Raw genomic sequence first — 20,138 nt, 5'->3', positions numbered from 1 at the left:
ACAGACAATTCTTGGAAGACCACCCAAAGACGGGACCAGTCCACGAATAGGAACTGCTTATCGTAGCGGAAGCCAGGCATCTGACGGAAGAAATACATCATCAGGGTGCACTATCTTGGAGGAGGCTCCACATCAAGGTATCATTGCAGGGTCTACAGACAGAAAGTCACCACCTGGGTGTGAAGGCACACCAGCACCTGACTGTCCTCCTCAAGCAGGAGACTCAGAACTGCAAGAATGACCCAGTGCTGTGTTTTGTCCAGAAAAATTCGACAAACATTTCTGGATGGTTGTTACAAAGCCAAGGGTTTGGGACCAAAGTGACCAGCCAGTACCACGATATGGTGGCCACCAGCTGGTTTATGAACAGCACTCACACCTTCTAAGAAAACACTGGGAGAAGACCTGTCCGGCATGCTCGATGAGCTGTCACCTTGGTTTCCGACTTATACCAACTCACCGGCTAGGATTCGTCAGCAGCACAAAGATGGACTCCCAGGTAGAGGAGATGAATGGTACTTCGTGTAAAGCATCGGAACTCCTCCAGCAGGGGCTGCATCTGCTACAGACTGACCAGAAGTACTGAAAACTTGCGTCAATTAATTCTTGCAGAGGACGCCTCACTGTAAATCTGGTACGCGTGCATCCTCTGAGAGTCAGCTGGGTCTGTGAACATGAGGAGCATGTCATCAGCATACGCCGAAAGGACTGCTTCAAACCCCTGGCCCGCACAGAGCCAAACCCGACAGCTGCTTACACAACAGGCGCAGGAACGGCTCCATGCGGAGAGAATAAAGCCGGCTGGATAGGGGGCATCCCCGACACACTGATCTCCCAGAGCACAGGGGCGCCATGAGGGACCCATTAGCCTGCCTAGACATTCCACAGCAGCTTGCAGAAGTCAGATCTGGGTGACAAAGTGCGTCCCAAACCCGGAGCCTGCAGACTACCAAGCAGGTTCTGGTGATCCATTTTGTCAAATGCCTTTTCGTGATCAAGGGAGAGAAATGCACTAGACAGGCCAGCCCAATGGGGATAATGGATCATGTTCTGGACCAGATGGATGTAGTCGTGGATGCTCCAGCCCAGGACAGTGTAGGACCGCTCTGAGTGAATCATGTGGTCCAGCATGGTGCCGAGGTGAGTCAAAAGCACCCTGGTGAAGATCTTGTAGTCTCCGAGGACGGAGACTGGACACTAATTCTTTTACAAATGGAGATCCCCTTTCTTGGGCAACAGAATGATGACTGCCCTACACCAAGAAAGGGGCATCTCTCCGTTTGTGATACATTTCTTCAGGACTTGCACACAGTGGCCCTCACCACCCCAGGACATTCCAGAACACCGGAAAGTTGTCCTTGGTCAGCCCGTCCAGTCCCAGCGACTTGCCGCTGGAAAGCCGGCTGAGGGTACCGGTCAGCTCCTCCAAACTCATAGGGACGTCTAGCCTCTCGTACCGTTGGGAATGACTTGCAGCAGGTCCTCCCACAGAACTCTGCAAGCTTTCTCGCTGGACGGATGCCGAGAGAAGAGAGCTATATGGTAGTCTCTCACTTGGACTCCAGTGCCGTCTGGATCCAAGATAAAGGATTGGTCATCGGCAAGGAGCTGCTGGCAGACCCCTTGTCTTTTCTCCAGCGAGTAGAAGGCAGTGAAGCCTCAGTCGAGATCCTGGATGAACTGGTCCTGAGACGTAATGTGCGCACCCCTGTATCCGACGAAATGCAGGTCCTGGAGTGTGGCCTTTTTCTGTTCATCTCTGCCCGCCCCCGCAGAGCTAGGACCACACTGGGCCGACTGAGACGTGACTCCAGGTCAAGCACCTCCTTCTCCATTCTTCATTTCTGCCTGTTTATTGACCCCCACGCATCCTGCTGACAGAAGACACTGACGTGAGCCTTCCCTACGTCCCACCATACCCTCAAGAACGGGAAGCCCGCCTGCTTCCTTTTCCAGCTAGTCCAGCTAGTGACAGAAGGAGTCCTGGAGCTGGTCGTCCTCTAGCAGCACGTTGTTAAAGTGCCAGTACTCTGACCACACCCTGGCACTGAATAGAAGAAGCTCTGCCCACACCAGGTTGTGATCAGAGAATGGCACCTGCTGCGTGGAGGCCTTTGGAACACAGAAGGTGTATGCCCTGGAAATGTACAAATAGTGAATTTTGGATTGTCCAACCCCAGGCCTTACAAAGGTGAAGGCAATGGAATTGGGATGGAGATTTGGCCAGATGTCTATCAAGTCAAAAGGTCTTAACCAAGTCCCTCAACTTCTCTGCCGATGCTGAGCTCTTCAGGTCATGGCCCCTCCTCTCGAAGGTGAAATTGAAATCTCCCCAAGAAGAATGCATTTACACTCACCGATGTAGCTAAGAAGAGTAGACACTTCTTCAAAGAAGCATGTTTGCTCAGGTGCCATTCAGGGTGCACGTATATTCACGAAGTGAAGCGTCACGCCTCCAAAACACACCATGAGTCAGAGCAGATGTCTTGACACGTGTTTCTTGACGCTCAAGATCTCCAGCTAGAATAAAAAAAGGAGCTAACAGGATAGCCATCCTGCCAGAATGGCGTGCCAGCTGACTCATGAAGACCCTTCCTCTGTCACTGTAGGAGCCTTGTCCCCTGAAATAATATGGGTTTCTTGCAGGAGGCTCATCACATACTCCCATGCCCTGAGGTGCAAGAGGATATGAAATCTGTGCTGGGCCTTCCTGTTGTCGTTGACATTGAGCTAGCAATGGATGTCCTCATGTCTGCAGTGTGTACACCATCATCAATTAAAGCAACTATAAAACAACTTATGGAACAGGGGGAGGCACTATTTTTTCTCACTCCACTCCCCGAGGACATGCAAAAGAAACCTTAGGACTGCTACCTAACGTTCTTGTCCACTCCCAGTGCCGCTAGTAGCTGCCAGGCAGACATGACAAGAAGCAGTAGAGAATTCCACCGGTCCATAGTCAACCAGACTCCAGGTCATTTGCCTGCAACTCCTACCCCCCCCTCCACACCAAGTGCACAGGGTAGGGGCATGGTGGTGGTCTGGGGTCACTGGTTGGACACTCCCTTGCTTCAGCCTCACCCCAGGGTTGACAGCAGGAAGATCCTTTGTGGAAATGTCCAAGTCTTGCATCATACCAGACTCAACTAAAGCATTGACTAAAATATTGGATCTCCTGGGTGGCAGCAGTCTGGAAGCCTGCTCTGCGCCTGGCGCCAAGCCACACTCCACCTCTAGGAAAAAAAATCCCAGTAAAGGCAGAGGCACCCGACACAAAGGCTTGGGAGGGAGTGGGGAGGCATGTTCCTTCATTGATACCATCCAGGGTAACTATCCCCGCTGCAGTCCCCAGTCAGATGAGGCAGCACCTCAGGGCCTTCTGGTTTTTGTGGCGTAGGCGGGACTTAAGCCTCTGAGATGCCTGGCCCAGTCACTGGTGACTGCGGGGATGGATTTGTGTCCTCCTCCTCAAGAAAAGGAGGGAGAGGGGTTTTCAGGGGATGGTACTAACCCTAACCCTAACCTCATCCCTGGGGAGGTAGTATCAGTACCAGATTCTCCTGGTCCGTCAGGCCTCAAAGAGAGGCGCCTTTTCCAGGAAAGTTGAGGAGCAAGTAACATCTCCGCCTCCCCTCCCCAGCAGCCCTCTTTGCCCTCACAGGCCTTGGGGCATGCAAGGTGCCAGGGGAAAAATGGGGGCACCACCTACTCACTCCCATGCTCATCAGCGCAGGCCCTGGGCCAGTGTCCAAATCCTGTGCTTTCTTGATGGGCCTGGTAATGTTATCTTCCAGAAGAGATCCCATCCCAGTCTGAGGGCCCATGGTCTCAGGTCCACCAGGGGAATCCTCCTGGGAGGCTACCCCCAAACGTTTAGTTTTCCTCTGGGCCTTCCTCCCTGTAGATGCTCTGGCCCCCACCCTACTCATATCGTTAGCCGATGCAGCTCCCTTGTGTGGGAATTGGGGGGCATCATGAGGGGAGGGGTGATGGTGCCAGCCACACTCATTTAGGTGTTGGCATCAGCCTTTAGATACAGGGCAGTTCATCCATAGGTGCCCCACCTCATTACAGACATAACACCACACACCCTCCGCTGACCAGAAAACCCGGTATGCATTTCCCTTGTACTCCACAGTAAAAGCACCCTGCCTGACCTCCTCCCATGCCAGGCAGATGAATCCTACCACTGGAAGGACTAAATGTGTATCAGGTGGGCATCCTTCCAACCTCGCCTCCCTGAACTGGCAGAGTTAGGGGGGGGAAGGAGCTTAGACGGCACAAACAGTGGGACATTTGATAAAATTACCCTCTAAGCAACTACCTCCAGAGGGTCGACAGGCAAGAATGTCCTAAAACAGTAAAACCCCATCCATGGCAAGGTGCACTACCTTCCCGCATATCTTTGACAGAGCAACAATGGTGGGGGCACTGACTAACCCCGTCAAGGCTGCTGTGCATGCCTCCATGGTCATCTCAGGTGAGTGCAACTCTTCATCCCGATCTTTCTAGTCAGATGAATACAGTGGTTAGTACTGCTGCCTTACAGCACCAGGGATCCGAGTTCGATTCCACCCTTGGGCAACTGTCTGTGTGGAGTTTGCACATTCTCCCCGTGTCTGCATGGGTTTCCGCTGGGTGTTCCAGTTTCCTCCCACAGTCCAAAGATGTGCAGGCTACGTGGATTGGTCATGCTAAATTGCCCATAGTGTTCAGAGATGTATAGATTAGGTGTGTTAGCCATAGGAAATGCAGGGTTACAGGGAAAGGGTAGTGGGATGGGTCTGGGTGAGATGCTATTCAGAGGGTTGGTGTGGCCTTGCTGGGCCAAATAGGCCGTTTCCAAACTGTGGGGATTCTATGATTTCTGTGATGACAAGGCCCCTAGTGGGGAGGGGAGGAAGAAGATGCAACCACCCCCACATGGGAATGACTAGACCCCGCACCAAATGTTGTCTTAAGAGGTCCTACAATTGCCATCACATCTCCAGCTAGGACCACCATTCATTCCTCACACAAACCAACATAGTCTTCTTAGGCCTCACTTGTCAGTCCAATCACCGCAGACAGCCATGTCCCAACTTGCTACCCAACCCACAGGTCCAAAACAACAGTCCCCCAAAGTCCAAACACAGCAATCACTGACAGCAAATCATGAAAGTATAGACCACAGCCAGGAAATAGTAACAAGGAGGGCCCAGGCTTCAAAATGTTCCAGGTCCCAGACTCCAAATTACAGTCACTCACATATAAGGTTTCAGACCCCAGCTGTCAACATGCAGGCTTGAATCCCCCAATTGAAGAAAAATGGTCAAGCTCCCAAAATCAACCCTCCTGGGCACTCACCAAGTTGAATTTCAGGCCACCAGGCTTCTCAGGGCAGCAGCAGCACCAACAAATAGCCACAGATCCTAGGCCTCAATTCAGCAGCAGCTTATCCCAGGTGTTCTGACTTTAATCTTGAACACACCAGAGATCCCAACAGGCTGTACACTCTAGACCTCAATAAACAGCAGCAACACCTCACCTGACAGCAGGTGTTTCCACTTTACTCCTTAACTGATGCAGACAACAAGCAGAGTGCACACTCCCAACACACTGCTCTCTACACGAAAACAATCCTCTATCACCACCCTGTGTCCTATCTTCAAACCAATTTTGTATCCAATTCAAAAACTGAAAGATCTGTGGATGCTGTAAATCAGGAACAAAAACAGAAGTTGTGTGTCAGCGGCCTTCTTGAAGTCCACATAGATAGCATCCATTGGCTCTCCTTGGTGTAACCTGCTTGTTACTTCCTCAAAGAATTCTAACAGATACGTCAGGCATGACCTCCCCTTGATAAAGCCGTGCTGACTTTGCCCTATTTTACCATGTACTTCCAAGTATTTTGCAGACAATATAAACTTAGGTAAGAGGGACAGGTAGTACTGAGGATGCAGGGAGGCTGCAGAAGGATTTGGACAGGTTAGGACAGTGGGCAAAGAAGTGGCAGATGGAGTACTTCATGGGAAAGTGTGAGGTCATCCACTTCAGAAGTCTAAAGTGCAAAGAAACTTGGGAATTCTAGTCCAGGATTCCCTCAAGGTAAGCTCACAAGTTGCATCAGTAGTTAGGAAGGCAAATGCAATTTGGTATTTATTTTGAGAGGACTTGAATATAAAAGCAGGGATGTACTTCTGAGGCTCTATAAGGCTCTGGTCTGGCCAAATTTGGAGTATTGTGCACAGTTTTGGGCCCCACATCTCAGAAAATAGAATCTCTGGAACGGGTTCAGAGGAGGTTCATGAGAATGGTCCCAGGGATGAAAAGCTTAACATATGAGGAACGGTCGAGGACTCTGGTTCTATACTCGATAGAGTTTAGAAGGATGAGGAGGGAACCTAATTGAAACTTTAAGAATACTGAATGGCCTGGACAGAGTGGATATTGGGAAGATGTTTCCATTGGTAGGAGAGACTAGGACCAGAGGGCACAGCCTTAGAGTAAAGGGAAGACCTTTTAGAACGGAGATAAGGAGAAACTTCTTTAGCCAGAGCGTGGTGAATCTATAGAATTCACTGCCACAGAAGGCTGTGGAGGCCAGGTCATTGAGTACATTTAAGATGGAGATAGATAGTCCTTGATTGTCAAGGGGATCAAGGGTTACGGGGAGAAAGTAAGAGAAAGGGGTTGAGAAACTTATCAGCCATGATGTAATGGTGGAGCAGACTCGATGGGCTAAGTAGCCTAATTTCTGCACCGATGTCTTATGGTCTTATTAAGTTGGTGGAAAAGCTCAGCAGGCCTGGCAGCATCTGTGAAGAAAAAATCAGAATTAACGTTTCGGGTCCGGTGACCCTTCCTTAGAACTCCGACCCTTCTGAGGAAGGGTCACCAGACCCAAAACTTTAACACTGATTTTTTCTTCACAGATGCTGCCGGACCTGCTGAGCTTTTGTATCCAATTGGCTAGCTTCCCCTGGATCTCACATGACCTCAGGGCAAATCACTGCAGATGCTGAAATCTACTCAAAATAACAAATGCTGGAAATCACAGCGGGTCAGGTGGCATCTGTGGAGAGAGACCAAGCTAACATTTCAAGTCTAGATGACCGTTCATCAAAACAGATACAATGTAGGCAAAGGAATTAGGAGAATGGGATAGAATCCTTACAGGACATGAGAGCAGTAGTCAAGGTATGGGAATCAGTGGACATTGCCCGAAATGGAGATGGAGAGGTCAAGGAAAGGAAGGCATGTGTCATTCACAGAATCCTTGCACTGGACAAAAAGGCTATTAAGCCCAACAAGTCCACACTGGCTCTCTGAAAAGCATCCCACCCAGACTCAACCCCCCCTACCCTATTCCTTTAGCCCTGCATTTCCCATGGTTAATCCACCTAACATACATATCCTTGGACAGTATGGGAAATTTAGCATTGCCAATCCACCTAACCTGCACGTCTTTGGACTGTGAGAGGAAACCAGAGCACCCAGACAGCATGAAAGTGCGAGCTCCCCACAAACAGTCGCCTGAGGGTGGAATCGAACCCAGGTTCCTGGTGCTGTGAGGCAGCAGTGCTAACCACTGAGTCACTGTGTCAAAGATGGACTATATGGAAGTTATAGAGGGGGGGACATTGGAGGCAAAATGAACACATTTTTGGAGGTTCAGGTGGGAGCATGAAGCAGCACTGGAACAGTCATTGATGTATTGACAAAAGAGTTATGGGAGGAAGCCAGTGTAGGACTGGAACAATGAGATCTAACCTTACTAACCATTCTATCTCGCAGAACCTTGCCAAATGCATTGCTGAAGTCCACATAGACAACATCCACCACTCTGCCTTCATCAATCTTCTTTGTCACCTCTTCAAAAAAGCTCAATCAAGTTAGTAAGACATGATTTCCCCTGCACAAAGCCATGTTGACTGTCCATAATCAGTCCTTGCCTTTCCAAATGCATGCTAATCCTTTTCCTCAGAATCCCCAAGAACTTATCCACCACTGATGTTAGGCTACTGGTCTGTAGTTCCCTGGCTTTTCCTTACAGCCTTTGTTAAATAATGGCATTGCATTAGCCGGCCTCTAGTCTTCTGGCATCTCACCCTTGGCTGTTGATGATACAAATATCTCAGCAAGGGGCCCTGCAATCTCTTCCCTAGATTCCCATCTCTTTCTTCTGTGATATGAACTCTTTTCAAGACATCACTATCCATTTCCCCAATTTGCCTAGCTTCCGTGTCTTTCTCCACAGTAAATACTGACACAAAATACTTATTTAGTATCTTGCCCGTCTCTTGTGATTCCACACATAGATGGCCATGTTGGTCTCTAAAGGGCCTTATTCTCAGTTACTCTCGTGCCCTTAATGTATTTGTAGAATCTCTGTGGACTCCCCTTAACTCTATTCGCCAAAGGTATCTCATGTCCTATTGTTACCCTCCTGATTTCCCACTTAAGGATACTGCTGCTCATATACTCCTCTAGGGATTCACTTGATCCCAACTGTCTATACCTAATATATGCCTCCCTCTTTTTCTTGACCAGAGCCTCAATTTCTTTAGTCATTCAGCAATCTCCACACTTACCAGCCTTGCTCTTCACACTAACAGGAGCATTCTGTCTCTGAATGTTTGTTATTTCATTCTTAAAGGCCTCCCACTTCCCAACTGTCACTTTACCTGTGAATAGCCTCCTTCAATCAACTTCTAGAAGTTTCTATCCAATGATGTCAAAATTGGCTGTATTCCAATTTAGAACTTCAACTTTTTGATCAGTTCTATTCTTTTCTATCCCATACTATTTTAAAACTAATAGATTATGCTCACTTTCCCCAAAGTGTTCCTGCACTGACAGCTCAGTCACTTACCCTGCTTTATTTCCGAACACAAGGTCAATTATTGCTTCTTCTCTGGTGGGTACATTCACATATTGAATGAGAAAATTTTATTTTACACAGTTAACAAATTCCTCCCATCCAAGCCCTTAACACTATGACAGTCCCAGTTATGATTGGAAAGTTCAAATTCCCTGCCATTACAACCCTATTATTCTTGCAGCTTTCTGAGATCTTCTTACATATTTGCTTCTCCATTTTCTGCTGATCACTGCGTGTCCTGTAATATAATCCCAACAAGGTGTCCATTCCTTCTTATTTCTTGGTTCCACTCATATAACATCACTGGATAATCACCCAGGAATATTCTCCTTATGTACAGCCATAATGTTATCCCTAACCAAAAATGCCACTCCTCCTCTCTTGCCTCCATTTTTATCCTTCCTATAGCATCTGTATCCTGGAACTTATAAGCTGTCAGTCCCGTCCATCCCTGAGCCATGTTTCTGTAGTAGCTATGATATCCTAGTCCCATGTTCCCAACCATGCGCTAAGTTCATCTGCCTTACCTGTTAGGCGTCTTGCATTTAAGTAAGTGTAGTTTAGTTTATTAGTCTTTCCTTGTTCCCAGCCAAGCTCTTGTTTGTCTCGACTATTTGACTTACTCCCCTTATCCACTGTACCAGCCTCAGCCTTTTTAATTTTTCTTAGTATTGCTTTGGTTCCCACTACGCGCTCCCCCCCCCCCCACTCCCGTTACTAGTTTAAAGCCCCCAGAGTAACGCTGGCAAATCTCCCGACAAGGATATTGGTTCCCTTCCAAATTCAGGTGGAACCCGTCCCTGCTGTGCAGGTCATTTCTAACCCTAAAGAGGTCCCAATGATTCTGTAAGATTTTTCACAAGGTCTCCCATGACAAACTGGGAAGACACATTGAATGGTAGGACCCTAAGAAGTACAGAGGATCAGAGGGACCTTGGTATACTGTTGTGAGTAAATTACCACAAGCTACCTTTAATTCGGCTACTAATTAAGAAATGTCACAATCAAACACTGAAACAATTATTTAAACTTTATTGATGTAGCAACCAAAATAGGATCATAGAGCAGAATTCATACAGTGCGGAAAGAGGCCATTCGGCTCATCAAGTCTGCACCAACCCTCCAAAGAGCATCCCAGCCAGACCCACAGTCTCCACCCTATCCCCTTTACCGGTACTTCCCACAGCTAACTCACCTAACCTGCACACATCCCTGGACACTATGGGGCAATTTAGAATGGCCAATCCACCTAACCTGCACATCTTTGGATGTGGGCGGAAACTGAAACGTTTGGAGGAAACCCACAAAGACACAGAGAGAATATGCATACTCAACACAGAGAGTCACCCCTTAAGTCCCCTTAAGCAAGCAAGTTAAGCCTCATGATTCAACTCGGCAATAAGGTGATTAATGGTGGAATTTAGCTATGATTCCAACCAAAAATGTCTGTCTCTGGCTGTGTCCACGGTTCGACCCTTGTGCAGTGTTGATCTCCAGAGTTCTGTCCCTGAGGAATATTGAAGTTGAATTATTATACAATTTTCCATCCAAGTTTGTAGTATGGCATTATTGATGATCCCGTAGGTTCTTTCACCCACATTATTGCCAGTCTGCAGCTTGCCTTCTCATCAGAAGTAGCTTCTTTGTTCCTTGTTACATTTGGAATTGGCTTGTGTGTTTGGAGAAACACCTTTCCTGCAGTTAACTCTTTTAAATGCTTCTGCAAGGCAATCATTTGTCCTTGTGGCATAAGGCAACCAATCATCAAGCAGTTGTTAAAACAGTTCTATCCATGTAGCTTCTCCCAGCGATGGCTAATTGCTTTCAGTTTCTGTATAATAGTTTGTCCTGATCCCTTAACAGTTTATTCCAGACATAATTCTTGCTAATTCTTTCTATCCATGAACAGTTATTAAAGTTCTGAAGTTTACAGTGTCACCATACCTGTCCATAGGTCCTTGAAGGTGGTAGGAAAGGTAGATTAAGTGGTTAAAAAGGCATATGGGATACATGCTTTTATTAGTTAACACATTGGATACAAGAGCAAGGAGGAGCTCTATATTACATTACTTAGGCCACAGCTGAAATATTGTGCACAGTTCTGATCACCAACTATAGGAAGGTTGTGATTGCACTAGAGAGGGCTAGAGGAGATTCACCAGGATACTGCTTGGACTGGAACGAGTAAACTATGAAGGGAGACTAGAATGGCTTATTTTCCTTAGAGGAGAGAAGGCTCAGGAGGCAATTCAATTGAGGTGTACAGTTTGGTGAGAAACCTTTCCTCTTCATTGAGGGAACACTAACCAGGCGACATAGTTTTAAGGCAAAGAGCAGGAGGTTTTGAGGGGATTTGAGGAAAATCGTATTCACCCAGAGGTTTGTGGGTTTCTGGAATGTAATGGTAGAGGCAGGAACTCTCAAAGTATTTAAATATTTTAATGAGCTCTTGAAATGCCATAGCATACAAGGCTGTGGGCCAAATGCTGAAAAATAGAATTGGAATGGATAGATATAGAGAAGCTGAACAGTGGAAAAGTGCTGATGAAGGGTCTCTGGACTTGAAACTTTAATTCTGTTTCTCTCTGTCTATAGATGCCATCAGACCTGCTGTGTTTCTCCAGCACTTTCTATTTTTGTTTGAGGTTTCCAGCATCTGCAGTTCTTTGTTTTATTTTGGAATAGATAGTTGATTGATGACTGACATAGATGTAATAGGCCAAACGGCCTATTTCCATGCTGTAAAAGCGTTGACTATATAAGATTCAATGTCAGTCTGAAGATGAGTGATATTTTTAAAAAATGCGCCAGCTCTTTTCTGCATATAATTACTTCTCAATAAACTATGATGATTTTTATAATTATCTTAGGATAGTTTATTAATTGCTTCCACACAAACTGAGTGACAGCCAATGAAGTGGTGCAAACTAAATCATTTACCATTTGATTGTTATTTGTTTTATATTATTATATATTAAATTATTTAAATTGCAATCCTTTTCTGTGTCTTCCTTTGCCCTTCTGCTGCTTAATGAAGGAGCACTAGCTAACGTACTTTTTCATCCTTTCAGTTTCCAAGGATAATGGCTCTACCATTCCTTGTTCTCACATTGAGGTTTTGCAACACTCAAGCAGTTGGCAAAGGTGTGACTGTTAGTTTAGATGCAAAATGGCCATCAACACCTTTATTGTTGGAGATAAGGTAAGATTAATTTTGAAACTGCTTTCTTCACATTTAACTTCAAATATAGCTTCTTGCTTTCTAAAAGTCCTTCTTTAACTTGAATTTAATATGATTTCTAAACTGTAATAGATGTGCAGTTCTTGCAGTTTACAAATAAAAGCTATGAATCAAAATGTGTATTTGATTCAGCTGATAGCCTGTTGGGGAGAGTGAAAAGACATTCATCCAATCCCCATTCAAACAGTAATTTTTACTCATGTTCACTAGTTTGGTGTCATAGACCAAATTTAAATAAGCTGCTTGTACGTATATGTAAACAAAGTAGAGCCAAATTAGATATAGGAAGAGGTAAAAAAGTGACCAAAGTAAAATATGAAAATACAGAAGACTGCATCATAATTCAGTTGTATTTGACAGTTGTTATTTGGTATTCAAGATGTAAATGAGTGAATACAGTGTACAACATTTACAAGAATGCCTAACTCTTGAAGTATTGTACTGTTATCCTTTATGATAATGGACAGTGGATTAGGTTTCTTAGAAATCCTTGTAATCACATGATACAGTGAAATTGATTTACTGATAATTGCCATTCTTTGTCAAATGCTGTACAACAGACCCAGGAGTGACACAGGCAAAGATTCATGGTAAAGAGCTTTATGAATTATGGGCCATAAGCCACCTTTTTCTTCTCAAGCGTGCTATACATTTACCCATGTTGTATCTCAAATCACTTGTAATATATCCCAAAATTATTTTCTGAAAGAAATCTTTCTACTCCATACTTGAAATAGTCAAACGTAAGTAGGTTATAATGCATTCTTCTGCATTTTCTTACTTTTCCTTTATCTCTTTTAGTGTCATATATAAATATGAGCTGTGCGCCAGGTCAAACACTGCCAACTAGCAATGGCCCTTCATAGGAGACATAGTGGGAAGGAAATGAAAAAGAAAACCTTCCGAGGACACATCAGTGGCATGGGTGACACTTCATTGCAAATAAAATCTCACATTTATAAATGTATTGCTATTTCACATCATCACCTGTCTGACTGTCATTGTAACTGCAGCTGTATAAATCAAGCTACACAGGTTACCTGTCCTTAATGTCATGCAACTAAGGGAGTCCTACTTTTTTTCTAGCACTCAGCATTGTGTAACATCATCCATTGTTCAATGTCGGGCCATCACATGCTGGATAATCCTCAAATAGTTGAAACCTTTCCCTTTTATTGAACAACAGGAAAAAGGAAAAAAAAACAAACATAAAGCACCATTTGCCTCTGGGAACAAATGAGGACAGCTTGCCTTTTAAACAGCAAGAAGTTTACAATGAATGTGTGATAATTGCACCCAGCTCACATCTAATGTCAATTAAGTCCTATCTAGCCTGTTAAGCTTGACAGTGTTGTGCTTTGTCATGCTGAAGGTGATGTTCGTCCTGCATAATAATCTTATCTTCATCCTCAGAAGACTGCTGCTGCTTTCACAGCTCTTCAGATTCCTTCACATCCATTCTTTGCCTGCTCCAGTTGTGTAGAGCACAGCATGCTAGGATTATGTAACGCACTCTATCTGAAGTGTACTGCAAGAGACCCCAAACCAATCCAAGCATTGGAACCTCTCTTTCAGCAGGCCTATTGTCTGCCCCATGTTGGTACTGGTTGAAGAATGGGCAGCACTTATCTCCACTTGACCTCAAGTCAGGGGATTATGTAATGGAAACGTCAGCAAAGGTTGATGAAGAGGGTAATTATCCTTGGAACGCGTCCAATTACAGTGACATTTACCTCTGTTGTGATTGGTTACATTGGTCATGGATCCAATGAATCTGTGTGGGGAATATCAGAAACAGAATAACTCCTTAGTAATGTGAGCAGTCAGCATTCACATCACTGTCTTAGCTTGCTCCTCTATACAGCTAGACGTGGAGGACTTCAGCAAGGATGGCCATAGAATGCTACTTCATGGACATAGTAGCACAAGCCATTGTCACACAAATGCAGGAGGAGTTTGCGGTTGGATTCCTGATATCTTGGTTGCCCACGTCACCTCGGAAAGCCAGCATTGTCTATAAGAACATGTTGGTAAATGCTTACAGCTCAAGATGAGAGTAAATCAGTTCCATACTCTTGTGCAGCTGTAGGATCTTGAATTGTATTTCAATAGTGGACTCCATGTGCCAATTTTAAGATTGCCTCTAATTACTTCTGCTTCACAGAGATGACTATGATCAATCTGTAATGAACAATGACATAATCAAAATGCAAACAATTGCATTGGGCAGCATACTGGCTCAGCGGTTCGCACCGCTACCTCACAACGCCAGGGACCTGGGTTCGATTCCATCCTTGGGTGACTGTGCAGTTTGCACATTCTCCTCATATCTGCATGGGTTTCCTCCAGGTGCTCTGGTTTCCTCCCACAGTCTAAAGATGTGCAAGCTAGGTGGATTGGCCATGTTAAATTACCCATAGTGTTCAGGGTTGTGTAGATTAGATGCATTAGCCATGGGAAATGCAGGGTTACAGAGACAGGGTAGAGGGATGGGTCTGGGTGGGATGCTGTTCGGATAGCCAGTGTTAACCCGTTGGGCCGAATGGCCTGTTTCCACGCTGAAGGGATTCTATGGATTGCTTGTGACCAGGATTTGTATCCCACACAGTTGGGCACTGCATGTATTTCAAATGCAGGACACAAGGAATACAGATGACTTTAACTCTTACTGTGTAAATGTCTGATTAATGCTATTGCCCTTGCTCGACCTTAAGTTGCTTACAAGTAGAGACTGTGGGCTCAGACAGGAATAAAACATTGACTCTGCCCACTCCAGGTGTGATTCATCATTTTCCACTTCCGTTGTGCATTTGTGATTTGGATGAGGATGGAAGGCAACGCATGTCACTCTTCACAGAGTGAGTTCCATGCTTAGCCTAGTAATCAAGGGGAAACTCCATACTATCATGTTCCTTTCTTCTGTTCACTGTCTGTCAAACCCAAGAATACTGAGCTTCCACGTGTTTCTACACAACTCTTTCAACCATTTCCCACGAGACTCCTGCTCATTGACTACAGCTCGGCCTTTAACACCATTATCCCCCTCTGGACTGATCTCAAAACTCTGTGATCTTGGTCTCGACTCCTCCCTCTGCAACTGGATCCCCAGCTTTCTGACCCACAGACCGCAATCCATGAGGATAGGTAACTGCACCTCCTCCACAATAACACTCAACCCTGGAGTCCCCTCAAGGATGCTTCCTCAGCACCTACTCTACAGCTACGACTGTGTTGCCAAATTCCGAACGAAAGCCATCTACAAGTTCACTGACGACACCACCGTAGTGGGATAGATATCTAACAATGACGAGACAAAATACAGAAGGGCGATAGAGGGCTTCGTGATGTGGTGCAATGAAAACAATCTCTCTCTCAGTGTCGGCAAAACTAAAGAACTGATCATCGGCTTCAGAAAGAAAGGAGGAGAACATGCCTCCATCTACGTCAATGGAACTGAGGATGAGAGAGTGAGGACCATCAAGTTCCTCAGAGTGACAATAACTGACAACCTGTCCTGAATTTCCCACATAGATGTGACAGTCAAGAAGGCACAACAACGTCTCTACTTCCTCAGCCGGCTCAGGAAGTTTGCCATGTCCATACGGTCCCTCACCAACTTCTACACATGCACCATTGAAAACCTACTGTCCGGGTACATAACGGTCTGGTATGGCAACTGCTCTGCCCAGGGCCATAAGAAGCTACAGAAGTTGGTGTGCAGAACCGAGACCATCACAGAAACCAACCTTCCATCCATGGACCCTATTTACATGGGTCGCTGCCACAGAAAGGCGGCCAAAGTCATCAAAGACCCATTGCACCCTGGTAATGACCTCCTACAACCTCTTCTGTAGGGCAGAAGATTCAGAAGCCTGAACACACGCAATAGCAGGTTCAGGAACAGCTTCTTTCCCCCCATTATCAGACGGTTTGATGGATTCTAGCCTCAAATAATGTAACCTGCAATGTAACCTGTATGTCTCTTTTTGATCTGTACATCCTTTGCTTGCTGTGATCTGCCTGTACTGCTTGTAAACAAAGCTTTTGACTGTATTTTGGTATATGTGACAATAAGCCAATCAATCATTACACCCTGAGTGTTGCAACTATGAAAGAGCCCCAAATACAACTGAACAATATCCAGCACTTGTTTACCTTATTACCTTCAAACACTAGGTATTTAATATTCATCAGACCGTATTATATAGTAACAGATTGCTATCTTTTTCTCTAAATTAGTATGCAAATAGATATGTATAAAACATAAAAGTATCATTTTACAGGTTGTGTAAATATATAATCAGTCTTTAGCATACTCTATATTCTCCTATTGAAAGTAAAAAGAATTTCAATAAAAGCTACAATATTTTCGCATTCTCATAATTCATTATATCACAAGGTGTTACTTTTCAAGGACATGTTCTTGCAGAGATGTCCTGGAGCTGAGATAATTTATTTCCAATAGCCACAACCATCTTTCTTTTGTGGACCAGGGTTATAATGAGGTGACAAACAGAGTGGCGCTGGTAAAAACGTAAATTAAGTATCAGTGAGCAATTATATAGAATGGCTGTTGCATGGCTGGTATCCCAAAATATAATTTTCATGAGGGGTGCCCATCAAGTGAGCTCTGCTGCTTATAGAATTTATAGAGTTTCTTCATAAGGAATTAACTGAAGAGATTTCAATGTATTAATGCTTTTATATCAGTAAAAGACATTTTCAGCACGGATATCATTGATGGATAACATTATTTTCTGTCAGCGTGGCTCCTGATGTATGTTTTTTGGGGACAATTGCTTGGAGAGGGAAGGATAAAGTGGGGTTGGGGGTATACGTTGATACTGAGTTGGCATGGGGATGATTGTGGACATAGAAGTTATGAGTAGCCATAGTCAATGTGTAGATGGACATTTGGTGGCATAGGGTTTGAGGGGCCATGGAATGTGAATACAGGGCATTAGGTAACCTGGGTAGGTATAGATAGGGTAGTGAGGCCAAGTGAGCAGGAGGGATGTTTTAGGTTTCAGTCAAAGTAGAGTTTGTAAACATTGTTCCCAAAGCCTCATGCAGGCTTTCTGTCCAGCTTGCCTTGAGAGCAGGCAGCTTCCCCCACTTTGCCTGACTCACAATCAGAGTGGCCCCGCATCTCCACTTCCTTTGGACCATAAAAGGGAACCATGGGTGTCCATTTTTAAAGGTAGGGTTTGTGAAATTGGGAATCGTCTCACCACTGTGCATGCAATGCAGTATTCAGAATTGGGGCCACAGAGTTTATTTTTAAGTTGTGTACAGTGTCCCCTGTTTAAACCACATTGTCATAGCACAGTTTTTTAGTGTAGTTTGTAAATTAGGAGAGTTCATAGGAGAATCCTGTCTTTGGTCATTTTTAAAACAAACTGCTGTTTTCCTCATCACACTTCCCTACCCAACAGCCCAGTTTACTGCTTCCCTCCCTCTAATGCTCTAACTCACCACTTCGGGGTGGCACGGTGGCTCAGTGGTTAGCACAGCTGCCCCACAGCACCAGGGGCCCAGGTTCAATTCCACCCTCGGGTGACTGTCTGTGTGGAGTTTGCACATTCTCCCTGTGTCTGTGTGGGTTTCCTTTGGGTGCTCTGGTTTCTTCCCACAGTCCAAAGATGTGCAGGCTAGGTGGATTGGCCATGCTAAATTGCCCATAGTGTTCAGGGATTTGTACATTAGGTGGGTTAGAGGGGGATGGGTCTAGGTGGGATGCTCTGAGGGTCAGTATGGACTTGTTGGGCCAAAGGGCCTCTTTCCACACTGTAGGGATTCTATGATTCTCTCTCTTCATCACTTGTCTCATCCCTGTCTTGCTATCTGCATCACTCAATGCTTCCCTGTCTTGCTTTCTCCCTCCTCTCTTGCTGTCATATATCCCCTCTCACTTGCCACATTCCTCACATGCTCCTTCTCTTACACGCTGTTGCCTTCTCTCACTGTCACGCTCCCTACCTTTACGCATCGCATCCCTCTTGCTTCCTCTCTCACGCTGCAGCCTTCTCTTGAACACTCATTCTTTTCTGCTTGTGGTCTCACTTACTGATTATCTCCCAGACTCCTGCTTTAAGTGCGGTGTAGAGAAGGAGGGAGAATAAGGAAGTGAGAGAGGTTTTTCTAAAGTATTTGTCTTTTAACATTCACAGATTAGCTGAGATTCTGTTCATGAATATTTTGTTTTAAATCTTCTTTACTTTGGAATGGTGTAAAATTAAATCATTAAGTACTTTACTTCTGTAATAGACCAGACAAGACCCCTCCCTCACAATAGTTTAAGAAGGTAGCCTAGACCCTAACTTGTTCTTATTTTAAAGGTAGATGTGAGCTGCTTATTCCAGGGATGTTGCAACTGGTCAAACCACTCGACATTTAGAAAAGCACAATTTATTTAAACACTACAGTTAAAATACAAATAAAAGAAAGAAGAATTTAGAATAACCTACTTGTGGAAAACGTAACCAAATAATAGATACAGTGCCTATCACTAATTAACTGTTCCAATATAACAACATCCCATAAACACACACTTAGTCCAAAAGGTAAATTCAGGTACAGATTCTTATGTGGCATTCAACATCGAGGGATTTCAGAGAACGTAGTAGTTAGGAATCATTTACTGAAGCTCCAACTCTTCTGGGACCCAAACAGCTTTTCACTGCTACAGCTAACAAAAAATTGGGAAGCCTGGTCTGGGAGAACTGGCCACTCCCCTTCTATTGTTACAACTGCTTTAAAAAAACCTAAAGGCCTCTTAACCTATTAAATTAGGCCAGCTCCCGTAGCCACTTTGGCACCTCTGTGTTTACAACCTGTCTTCAAAAAATCCAGGACAAAATGACCTTGTTAAAGTGACAGCATAGTCACACTTCATTGAACGTTTCTGTGTTTGAGCTGAAATTTTCCCTGAAAGCAAATGTAAGTTTTCTCATACTGTTTCCAATCATTCTGTATGAATGTATTGATTTTTGTGAACTTAAAAAATATTATCTGGCTCTTATTTTGTAGTGAGTTTATAGCAGAAGAAGATAATGAAAAATTCTGGCAATTTGTTGACACTGTCAAGGAAGTAACCTACCTTCAGGGAGGTAAGATCATCTTGTATATCTCACAGTGAAAATTTGCTGGAAAATTGGTCAGGAAGGAAAGTGTTGCAAACATGATGGCAGTAGAAAGGGAATTTAAACATGCAGCTCCAAAGAATAGAAATACAGGAAGTATTTTAAGTCTCATGTTTGTACAGTATACGTAGAATCATAAATCATTATGGTTCAGAAGGAGTCTACTTTCTCCATATTATCTGAGAATTTTGATTTAGTGCCAATCTCCTGTGTATTTTCCCCTTAATCATATAGATTGCTCCTATTTAAATAATTATCCAGTACCCTCATAAATGTTTCATTGAACATGCCGCCACCACACTTCAGGAATGTATTCCAGATACTAACTATTCACTGTGTGAAAAAAGTCTCTTTTCACTTCTCAGTTGCTTCTTTTGCAAAACACTTCAGAAGGTTACGTGGAACAATCCCTCTTCCGTACCTACACCGGCCCTAAACCCCACCCCTTCCTCCGTTACATTGATGACTCTATCGGCGCCGCCTCGTGCTCCCACGAGGAGCTCGAACAGTTCATACACTTCACTAACACCTTCCACCCCAACCTTAAGTTTACCTGGACCATCTCTAACACCTCTCTCCCCTTCCTGGACCTCTCTGTCTCCATATCGGGCAACCACCTAGAAACCGATATTCATTTCAAGCCCACCGACTCCCACAGCTACCTAGAATACTCCTCCTCCCACCCACCTTCCTGCAAAAATGCTATCCCCTATTCCCAATTCCTTCGCCTCCGCCGCATCTGCTCCCAGGATGAGGCATTCCACTCCCGTACATCTCAGTTGTCCTCGTTTTTCAAGGACCGTAACTTCCCCTCCTCGGTGGTCGAGAACGCCCTCAACCGTGTCTCCCACATCTCCCGCACCTCATCCCTCACACCCCGTCCACGCAATAA

The 20,138-nt window shown here is 44.9% G+C and overlaps 1 protein-coding gene across 1 annotated transcript in view; it reads left to right on the top strand.

Moving 5' to 3' along the window:
* The window catches only part of uggt2 (UDP-glucose glycoprotein glucosyltransferase 2), a 298,559-nt gene that overhangs the window by 20,283 nt on the left and 258,138 nt on the right, over window positions 1-20,138 (top strand). The window contains exons 2-3 of the mRNA XM_048597609.1: window positions 11,935-12,065; window positions 19,134-19,213. Of these exons, the coding sequence (XP_048453566.1) occupies window positions 11,935-12,065; window positions 19,134-19,213 (211 nt within the window). The remainder of the gene's footprint in view (window positions 1-11,934; window positions 12,066-19,133; window positions 19,214-20,138) is intronic.

Source organism: Rhincodon typus, chromosome 6 (genome assembly GCF_021869965.1).
Source record: "Rhincodon typus isolate 14 chromosome 6, sRhiTyp1.1, whole genome shotgun sequence".
Taxonomy (NCBI): domain Eukaryota; kingdom Metazoa; phylum Chordata; class Chondrichthyes; order Orectolobiformes; family Rhincodontidae; genus Rhincodon; species Rhincodon typus.
This window is presented reverse-complemented; position numbering and strand designations above follow the sequence as displayed.